General features: G+C 46.3%; 1 protein-coding gene across 1 annotated transcript in view; it reads left to right on the forward strand.

The window, feature by feature from the left end:
• Positions 1-2,400: 2,400 nt before the first annotated feature.
• Positions 2,401-11,506, forward strand: part of LOC111964356 (arrestin-C) — a 13,587-nt gene continuing 4,481 nt past the window's right edge. Inside the window, exons 1-2 of the mRNA XM_070443491.1 lie at positions 2,401-2,465; positions 4,891-4,923. Of these exons, the coding sequence (XP_070299592.1) occupies positions 4,916-4,923 (8 nt within the window). The 5' untranslated portion in view covers positions 2,401-2,465; positions 4,891-4,915. The remainder of the gene's footprint in view (positions 2,466-4,890; positions 4,924-11,506) is intronic.

Below are 11,506 nucleotides of genomic sequence, written 5' to 3' on the forward strand. Positions count from 1 at the left end.
GGCTGGTTTGCCTGGGCGAGGGCGTCTGATGTTGAAAGACCTGAAACACCCATTGAACCCAGGTTACATCACTTATGATGTGTCCAGGAGCATCACGAAGATGTATTCATCTAATAACAATACATTGTAAGGTTGATAAATCATAGCAAGTAATAACAAGTAATAAAGCATTATAACCGGAATGCTTTAGGCAAAGTGTTACCGAGATGTGAACATCAACATTGGTCAAAAAAAAGTCCATATTTTTGTTCATGCAACCTCAAATGTATAGTTCAAGCCTGAGCAGGTATTGTTAGATGAACACATTACAGCACTAAGCAGATATTGTTAGATGAACACAATATTTAAGTTAATTCAGCTAAACTAGTAATGTAGCCAACATATAAGATATGTTTAGCAAACTGAAAATATACACTACCGTTCAAAAGTTTGGGGTCACGTACAAATGTCCTTGTTTTCCATGAAAACATAAATGAAATGAGTTGCAAAATGAATAGGAAATATAGTCAAGACGTTGACAAGGTTATAAATAACGATTTTTAATTGAAATAATAATTGTGTCCTTCAAACTTTGCTTTCGTTAAAGAATCCTCCATTTGCAGCAATTACAGCCCTGCAGACCTTTGGCATTCTAGTTGTCAATTTGTTGAGGTAATCTGAAGAGATTTCACCCCATGCTTCCTGAAGCACCTCCCACAAGTTGGATTGGCTTGATGGTCACTTCTTACGTACCATACGGTCAAGCTGCAGCTCAATAGGGTTGAGATCCTGTGACTGTGCTGGCCACTCCATTATAGACAGAATACCAGCTGACTGCTTCTTCCCTAAATAGTTCTTGCATAGTTTGTAGCTGTGCTCTGGGTCATTGTCCTGTTGGAGGAAATTGGCTCCAATTAAGCGCCGTTCACAGGGTATGGCATGGTGTTGCAAAATGGAGTGATAGCCTTCCTTCTTCAAGATCCCCTTTACCCTGTACAAATCTCCCACTTTACCACCACCAAAGCACCCCAGATCGTCACATTGCCTCTACCATGCTTGACAGATGGCGTCAAGCACTCCTCCAGTATCTTTTCAGTTTTTCTGCATCTCACGAATGTTCTTCTTTGTGATCCGAACACCTCATACTTAGGTTCATCTGTCCATAACACTTTTTTTCCAATCTTTCTCTGTCCAGTGTCTGTGTTCTTTTGCCCATCATAATCTCTTATTTTTATTGGCCAGTCTGAGATATTGCTTTTTCTTTGCAACTCAGCCTAGAATCCCGGAGTCGCCTCTTCACTGTTGACGTTGAGACTGGTGTTTTGAGGGTACTATTTAATGAAGCTGCCAGTTGAGGACTTGTGAGGCGTCTGTTTCTCAAACTAGACACTCTAATGTACTTGTCCTCTTGCTCAGTTATGCACCGGGGCCTCCCACTCCTCTTTCTATTCTGGTTAGAGCCAGTTTGAGCTGTTCTGTGAAGGGAGTAGTACACAGCATTGTACAAGATCTTCAGTTTCTTGGCAATTTCTCGCATGGAATAGCCTTCATTTCTCAGAACAAGAATAGACTGATGAGTTTCAGAAGAAAGTCTTTGTTTCTGGCCATTTTGAGCCTGTAATCGATCCCACAAATGCTGATGCTCCAGATACTCAACTAGTCTAAAGAAGGCCAGTTTTATTGCTTCTTTAAATAGCACAACAGTTTTCAGCTGTGCTAATATAATTGTAAAAGGGTTTTCTAAAGATCAATTAGTCTTTTAAAATTGTAAACTTGGATTAGCTAACACAACGTGCTGTTGGAACACAGGAGTGATGGTTGCTGATAATGGGCCTCTGTACACCTATGTAGATATTCTATAAAAAATCTGCCGTTTCCAGCTACAGTAGTCATTTACAACATTAACAATGTCTACACTGTATTTCTGATCAATTTTATGTTATTTTAATGGACAAACAATGTGCTTTTCTTTCAAAAACAAGGACATTTCTAAGTGACTTCAAACTTGTGAACAGTAGTGAACATTTTTTCACACTCAAAGGTGAAAAGTTTAGTTAATTTACAAAGTATTGTAGCCAATTACCAAGGTAGGCCTCTTTCCTATAGTGCAATACCCTGTGAGTATTAGATGTTCAGCATACTGTAAGCCACGGGACCAACAACAGGCTTTAGAGAATCACTGTTGTTTTATACTTACCATAGATCAAGGTCATGTCTCTGTCCCTGGGAGTACTTTACTGTGCATTGCACGTTTTAAATCAGTTGGCTGTGGTATTTTTAAACCATATGTTGTCAAAAAAAGGTGTTTGCTTATTGAATAATTGGATTGAGAGACAGACAACAGCATCTTAAACAAGAAAGTTAAGTCGGGGGAGGGGTCAGAGGTCCGGCTATAAAGAGTGATGTCAACAGTCAGAGACTGCACTCTAACCACAGAACACTCAAGGGATTTGAACGTCAGTGGAACACTGATAGCTTTAAGAAAGGTAAGACATCACCATTCTTTTTGCTTCACAGCTTTGTAGTTTTGTAGTGGGAGGGATGACGGAAGAGACAAAGCCTTACTCTGTGAATATCAGAAGGACATTATATCAACAGAGGACATCCTAACTGCAAATAGGTAGAATAATTTAAACTTTCAATGCCTACACAGTTTTCAACTGGCTTTAAACCAGTACTGATGTTGTCTAAACCACTGTAATATAGATGAAAATAAGTTGGTACATGCTTCAACTTGTAGCAAACCAATTATATTTTGACATTGGSACAATAACTGTTGCGCTCCAATGAACATTACACACTGCATAATTAGGAGCCTCAAATGTTATAGTAGCATGGAACAGCTCAACCCTGACTTCTAAACACTTAGGTCTTTCCTGTCTGGCCTGTTAATACCCATGTCAGTCAGATTTAGTAGGGGATAGTAAAAGGTATTAAGGGAATTACATTGTAAGGATTATTTTTGTCACTCAGGTCAATGATAGAGAAGTAACATAGCATCCCTCCTGTAATTGCTGTAAAATGTACAACACTCAGGCATATAGCTACTCAATCTAATTCATTGATACTGGAAATGGCAGTGGGTTAAATCAGTGTCCGGTAGCCTACTGGCAGTGTCCGGTAGCCTACTGGCAGTGTCCGGTCGCCTACTGGCAGTGTCGGTCGTACTGGAGTGTCGGTCCCGCCAATGGCAGATGTCGGTGCAATATCAAGTATCGGTGACTACTAGCAGTGTCTGGTAGCCTACTGACAGTGTTTGGTAGCCTACTGTCAGTGTCTGGTAGACTTCTGACAGTGTCTGGTAGACTACTAGCAGTGTTTCTGGTAGCCTACTGACAGTGTCTGGTTGCCTACTGGCAGTGTCTGGGTGCCTACTGGCAGTGTCTGGGTGCCTACTGGCAGTGTCTGGGTGCCTACTGGCAGTATCCGGTAGTCTACTAGCATTGTTTCTGGTAGCCAACTGGCAGTGTCTGGGTGCCTACTGGCAGTGTCTGGGTGCCTACTGGCAGTGTCCGGTAGTCTACTAGCATTGTTTCTGGTAGCCAACTGGCAGTGTCCGGTAGCCTACTAGCAGTGTTTCTGGGTGGCTACTGGCAGTGTCTGGTAGCCTACTAGCAGTGTTTCTGGTAGCCAACTAGCAGTGTCCGGTAGCCTACTAGCAGTGTTTCTGGTAGCCAACTAGCAGTGTCCGGTAGCCTACTAGCAGTGTTTCTGGTCATCTACTGGCAGTGTTTCTGGTAGCCTACTGGCAGTGTCTGGTAGCCTACTGGAAGTGTTTAGTCGCCTACTGGCAGTGTCTGGTATACTACTGACAGTGTCTGGTAGCCCACTGGCAGTGTCTGCCATCTGTAGGAGAAATGTGCTGCTATTACATTGTGGAACAGATCTCTCTGATAAAGACAGCTGACTGCTGACAATCCAGTCTTAACTTCTTACTACTGAAATATAGTCAACTACTACCTGTAAACTATACAGGTAGTCTCTGTAACACTTTCCAAATGCAACTCAAGAAGGCCGCTCTCCATGGTCATCAATACCATGGTGTCTGTGCTGAGGGGAGGACGAAACCATGTGTTTGATGAAACCATGTGTTTGATGCATTTGATACCATTTCACTCATTCCGCTCCAGCCATTACAATGAGCCCATCCTCCCCAATTAAGATGCCACCAACCTCCTGTGCATGGCGTATCCATTTGGGACACTTCTGGAAGCACTATCCAGAAATCCACTGTAATTGATTGAATACCGGTCTTGTATTGAGATCTGGACCATGGACAGCAACATTGTTGAGGATAGAAAGTGATACAGTCCCAAAATACAAACAAGAGAAATGTCAATAGTGGATTTAAACTTATTTTTCAGTTAGACTAAAATGAGATAATTCTTATTCTTCTTTTATTCCTTTTATGAGTATTGATACTGTTATGATCTCATTTTATTATCTTCATCTATCCACTGTAAATTTTTCAGGAAACTAAGACACCTTGTGACCCTGTGACCTTGTGAATGCTTTTGGGAAGCCTTGGTCAATATGTGTAATCCACCAGGGACGTGAGGATGAAACCCCTCCGTTTAGAATGGAGTATTACATAAGAATGTGCTACCTTGTAAATCCTGCCCAGGTTACGTTTAGCTACTGTTAGGGTCTCTGTGCCTCTGCAGTCTATTAGATGAGCGTTGTCAATAGCAGCAGTACTTTGAAAAGCTAAACCCCAGCCAAGATTTGGCTCAGGGCAACTAACAGTGATGCTGTAATCTCATTCCACCAGATTATTCCCTGTCACTCAACACAGATACAGCATCCTTTCATCCATAACTCATTGGTGAATCAGGGGTTATGCCTGATAGTGATTGAGATTCACTTTTTGTTGTAATTTTCATGAACTCACACGTTTTGTTTTGTCCACAGAAAGAATTCCTGAAATTGCTGAAAAATGTCAAAGTAAGCCCCCACCTGATTTTCAATTAGACTACATGTTGATAGTATTGCAATGTTATTGAATGTCATACATGGTTTATATTACTATGTTACTAGTAAAACTTTCTTTTGTTTGTTCGGCCAATGTAATTGGCTGTTTGCAAGTGTTTCAGACCATTTGAGGACACCTTGCCCCAAAGATCCTCTTAATCTGTAGAGAGCACAGAGGCTGATGGATCTATTGAATTAACCTGTTCTCTCACCCACTACATCTAACTTTGACTATCTCAGGTGTCACAGAGTAGATGTCCTTAGATGCACCTCCTCGTCTTCACTATGCTTTAGAAGCGCACATGGGAAGAATTCCACTTAGAAACCTTTTCTACTGAGCGGTAGCAACACTCCTCTATTTTGTATACACTCTTAGAAAAAAGGTTTCCAAAAGGGTTCTTCAGCTGTCCCCATATGAGAACCCTTTTTGGTTACATGGAGAACCCTCTGTGGAAAGGGTTCTACATAGAAACCGAAAGGGTTCTACCTGGAACCAAACCCGGGGAGTACTCTTAGAAAAAAGGTTTCCAAAAGGGTTCTTCAGCTGTCCCATATGAGAACCCTTTTTGGTTACATGGAGCACCTCTGTGGAAAGGGTTCTACATAGAAACCGAAAGGGTTTACCTGGAACCAAACTGTTATGCTGATGAATGAGGACCCAAAAGCGACGTATAGTAACAGAGTCTTTATTCCAGTATTAAACAAATAATGATTCTCCTGGATATAATCAATGGTAATCCAAAACAGGAAACTGAAATCCTCTCGTCAATAGAGAGGAACGACTGGAGACGCGACCACAGACTGCAGGTCGCTTCAGGAAGGCACAGGCCGTAGCTGACATAGACACCTGCTCACACGCAGATCTGAAGAAGGCAAAGAACACGAAGGGCGGAACAAGGACACAGGAACAGCAAACATCAAACAAGAATCCGACAAGGACAGGAGCGGAAAACAGAGGGAGAAATAGGGACTCTAATCAAGAGGGCAAAATAGGGGACAGGTGTGAAAGAGTAAATGAGGTCGTAGGGAGAATGAGAAACAGCTGGGAGCAGGAACGAAACGATAGAGAGAGAGAAAGAGAAAGAACCTAATAAGACAAGCAGAGGAAGCACAGGGACAAGACATGATCAAAGACAAAACATGACAGTACCCCCCACTCACCGAGCGCCTCCTGGCGCACTCGAGGAGGAACCCTGGCGGCAACGAAGGAAATCATCAATCAACGAACGGTCCAGCACGTCCCGAGACGGACCCAACTCCTCTCCTCAGGACCGTAACCCTCCCAATTCCACTAAGTACTGGTGACCACGTCCCGAGAACGCATGTCCATGATCTTCCGTACCTTGTAAATAGGAGCGCCCTCGACAAGGACGGGGGGGGGGAGGGAAGACGAACGGGGGCGCGAAGAAAAGGCTTGACACAGGAGACATGGAAGACAGGGTGGACGCGACGAGATGTTGCGGAAGAAGCAGTCGCACAGCGACAGGATTGACGACCTGAGAACACGGAACGGACCAATGAACCGCGGAGTCAACTTGCGAGAAGCTGTCGTAAGGGGAAGGTTACGAGTGGAAAGCCACACTCTCTGACCGCGACATTACCTAGGACTCTTAATCCTACGTTTATTGGCGGCTCTCACAGTCTGCGCCCTGTAACGGCAAAGTGCAGACCTGACCTCCTCCAGGTGCGCTCACAACGTTGGACAAAAGCCTGAGCGGAGGGAACGCTGGACTCGGCGAGCTGGGACGAAAACAGAGGAGGCTGGTAGCCAAGACTACTCTGAAACGGGGACAGCCCGGTAGCAGACGAAGGAAGCGAGTTGTGAGCGTACTCAGCCCAGGGGAGCTGTTCTGCCCAAGACGCAGGGTTTCGAAACGAAAGCTGCGTAATATGCGACCAATCGACTGATGGCCCGCTTTTGTTGACGTTAGACTGGGATGAAACCCGAAGAGACGACTGACGGAAGCACCAATAAAACGACGAACTCCCCCAAAACTGTGACGTGAATTGCGGACCTCTGTCTGAAACGGCGTCTAACGGGAGGCATGAATTTTGAACACTTCCATGAGATTTGTGCCGTCTCCTTAGCGGAAGGAAGCTACGCGAGGGGAATGAATGTGCCGCCTTAGAGAACCTATCGATAACCGTTAAGAATCACAGTCTTCCCCGCCAGACGACGCAGCCGGGTAATAAAGTCTAAGGCGATGTGAGACAATGGTCGCGAAGAATGGAAGCGGTCTGAGACGACCGTCAGTGATGTAGTATGTACCTGACTTAGGTCCTGCGCGCAGTCCGAAAGCAGCCCACGAAACGACGCGTGTCCGCTCCTGATAGGCCACCAAAACCGTGGCGAATAGAAGCAAGCGTACCGAACGCCGGGGTGGCCAGCTACTTGCAGAGTGAGCCCACTGAAGCACAGCCAGACGAGTAGAGACAGGAACGACAGAAGGTTAAGCTAGGAACAAGCGCGGCGGCGACGCAGTGTGAGTGAGTGCTTGCTTTACCCTGTCTCTTCAATTCCCCAGACAAGTCACCGACAACACGCCCTTCAGGGAGAATTTCCCTCGGGGTCGGTCGAAGCCACACGACAGAACTAAAGAGACGGGATAAGGCATCAGGCTTGGTGTTGCTTATTTCCCGGCCATAGGAAATCACGAACTCGAAACGAGGCGAAAAACAACGCCAAGAGCTTGACGTGCCTTAAGTCGTTTGACCGAAGGATGTACTCAAGGTTCTTATGGTCAGTCCATAACGACAAAAGGGATCGGTCGGCCCCCTCAACCACTGTCGCCATTGCGCCCCCTAAATTTTGGGGCCTTTAAGCGGATGGCGAGCAGTTCACGGTTACCACATCATAGTTGCGTTCGATGCGCGAAGGCCGATGAGAAAGTAAGCGCAGAATGGACCGCTTATCGTCAGCTGGAAGCGCTGAGACCAGAATGGCTCCCACGCCCTCGAGCCGTCAACCTCGACATGATTGTTTAGTGACGTCAGGGAGTAAACAAGGATAGGGGGGATGTAAAACGCTTCTTGAGGAGATCAAAAGCTCCCTGGGGGAACCGGAACCAACTTAAAGCAAGTCTTGACATAGAAGTCAGAGCTGTGAGAGGGGCAGACCACTTTGACGACATTACGAATGAAACGGCCGATAGACAATTAGCGAACCGGACAAGCCGCTGCAACTCGCACACGTGACTTAGGGACGGGCCAATCGCTGACAGCCTGGACTTCAGCGGGATTATCTGAATGCTTCAGCGAAATAACAGAACGAGAAAAGTGACAGAGGAGATCATGAAAGGCGCACTTCTCAGCCTTCACGTAGAGACAATTTCTAAAAAGGCGTGGAGTACATCGTCGAACGTGCTGAACATGAATCTCGCGTACGGTGAAAAATCAGATATCGTCAAGGTAAACGAAACAAAATGTTCAGCTGTCTCTCAGAAACATCATTAAACAATGCTGAACACAGCTGGAGCATTAGCGGAGACCGAACGGCGGCAGAACCGACGGTATTCCAAATGCCTAACGGAGTGTTAAACGGACCGTTTTCACCACTCGTCCTCTCTGATGCGTACGAGATGGTAAGCGTTACGAAGGTCAACTTAGTAAGCAACTGGTCCTGCAACATCTCGAAGGCTGACGACATAAGGGGAAAGCGGATAACGATTCTTAACCGTTATGTCATTCAGCCTCGATAATCACGGCAGGGGCGCAGAGTACGTCCTTCTTCTTAACAAAGAAAAATCCCGCTCCGGCGGGAGAGGAAGAAGGCAACACGGTACGGCGTCGAGCGCCACCAGCCCGATCACTCTGCGCGTTCTTGGGCGGCAGGCGAGTCGTCCCCGAGGGGAGTGGTCCGGAGGAGATCAATACACAATCATACGACGCGGTGAGGAGGGAAGGGAGCTGGTCTGGACCGACTGAAGAACCGTGCGCAGATCATGAATATTGCTCCGGCACTCCTGTCAATCACCAGGTTCCCTCCTGAAAGTAGAGGGGACAGAAGACACAGGAGGGATAGCAGAGCATTAAACACTTCACCATGATCAAGAAACGTTTCCAAGCTAGGATTAGATAACTAGAATCCCAAATTAATAGAAGGATTGATGACATACTGCAGCGGATGGCCCAAACAACAGGTTGTAAAAGGTGAACGAAAAATCAAAAGGAAAATGGTTCTCACTGGTGGTTACAGATACTGTGAGGGTTAAAGTAGTGTCTCACATCTGATACTGGGAGAAGACTACCATCTAAGGCGAACATGGGGCTGGGCTTCTACTGTCTGAGAGGAAGTCATGTTTCCGAGCATGCTTCGTCCATAAAACACCCTCCAGCCCTGAGTCCTAATCAAGGCACTGGCAGAGGCGAACGGTCCAGCGTAGATGGACGCCGACAAGGTAGTCCAGGACTTGATGGAGAGCCTGAGTATAGCGCTCCACTCAGTATAAGCCCTCCGCTTAACTGATTGAGCTCTGGCTTTTACTGGAATGACATGACAACATGTCAGCAGAACCGCAATTAGAGGCAAAGGCGGTTGGTGATTCTGCGTTCCACTCTCCTTAGTTCGAGATGCGAATACCTCCAGACTGCTGGGCTCAGTCTCTGAGCCGGTGGGAGGAGATGGTTGAGATGCGGCAGAGGGGAAACACGTTAACGCGAGCTCTCCTCCAGAGCCTGTGAGCGACGATCTACCGTCGTTCTATCGGATGGCGAAGTGCATCAAAGAGTCCACGCTGGGAAGGAACCTCCCGGGAGAAGAATCTCATCCTTAACCTCAGCGTGGAGTCCCCTCCGAAAAACCGAGCCGAGCAACGCCGGCTCGTTTCCCGTCACAGGATGCAGCAAGAGGTGCGAACTCTATAGAGTAATCCGTTTATGGGAATCGATCACCTTGACATAGGGAAGCCAGGGGCCCAGGAGCTCCTTCCCAAAAAACTGAACCGATAAAACCGGATCATCTCCTCTTTAAAGTTTCTGATAATTCGTTAGAACAACTCAGCCCTTGCCTCCAGATAGGCTGTGCCCACTCCCGAGCCGACCAGTAGGAGTGATATGACGTAAGCGATCCCGAGCTCTCTCACTAGAGTACCGTGTTGGGCTGGAGAGAGAAACAATATCCCACTGGGTGAACGAAAAGAGCGCACTCAGTGGGCTGGCCGCAGAGTAATATGGGTGGGTTATTACCCCTAGGTTCCGGAGACTCGGAAGACCAGGAGTAGCTGGTGGACGAGACGAGACTCTGAAACTGTCCAGAGAGATCGGAGACCTGAGCGCCCAGGTCTCAACCGGCACTGACGAGCAGCCAACATTCCCTGCCTCGTGTTCTGCCGAAGACATTGCTCCTGGAACTCCGACGGCAGTGTTGAGAGTAATCCATAGGTCGCTGGTTCCCTCTTGGTCGGATTCTTTCTGTATCGCCTGATGAATGAGGACCCAAAAGCGACGTATAGTAACAGAGTCCTTTATTCCAGTATTCCAACAAATAATGATTCTCCTGGATATATCAATGGTAATCAAAAAGGAAACTGAATCCTCCTCGTCAATAGAGAGGAACGACTGGGAGACGCGACCACAGACTGCAGGTCGCTCAGCGAAAGGCCCGGCCGTAGCCTGAACATAGACCTGCTCACATCCAATCGAGCATCTGAAGAAGGCAAAGAACACCGACAGGGGCGGGAAAAGGACACAGGACAGCAACATCAAACAAGAAATCCGACAGGACAGGAGCGGAAAACAGAGGGAGAAATGGGACTCTAATCTCAGAGGGCAAAATAGCGGGACGGTGTGAAAGAGTAAATGAAGGGTCGTAGGGAGAATGAGAACGCTGGGACAGGAAACGGAACGACAGACGAGAGGCAAGAGTAAAAGAAACCTTATGACAGCAGATGGGAAGCAGGGTTACATAGACATACCGAAAGGACTACCTGGAACCACAAACAGGTTCTTCAAAGGGTTATCCAATGGGGCCAGCCGAAGATCCCTTTTAGGTTCTAGATAGCACCTTTTCTTCTAAGCGTGTACCTATCTATCTCATGTAGGCTTATCTGTTATAACCCTACTTGATGGTATCTGATAAATGGTGCAGAATAAGAAAATGTATCTAACAAAAACGTCAAGAAATCCCTTTAATACTCAGAGGACTGCTGACTATGTCAGGAATAACACAGGAAATACATTGAGTCCTCTCCAACACTCAGCCATGGATATTAATACCATGCAAAGTGTTATAATTCACAAAGATTTGTCGTTGTTAGTGACATTAGCTTAAGTCAAAGTTTTTTCATCTGCCCATAAGGAGAGGCATTGTTCTCTGTAGGTTTTACAATATCAAATAGAGTAGCACACTCCATATATACAACTCCCAGTAATTTATTGGGTATTTTCCACATTTTTCGGCATCCCTGTGCTTCTTCTGTAGGTTTGACAGCATGGGTTGAGTTGCAGGGTTGAGTTGCATGGGTTGATGTTTGCATGGGTTGAGTTGCAATGTGGAGTTGCCATGGGTTACAGCAATGGGTTGAGTTGCATGGGTTTGAGTTGCCTGGGGTTGGAACCA

Source organism: Salvelinus sp. IW2-2015, linkage group LG5 (genome assembly GCF_002910315.2).
Source record: "Salvelinus sp. IW2-2015 linkage group LG5, ASM291031v2, whole genome shotgun sequence".
Taxonomy (NCBI): domain Eukaryota; kingdom Metazoa; phylum Chordata; class Actinopteri; order Salmoniformes; family Salmonidae; genus Salvelinus; species Salvelinus sp. IW2-2015.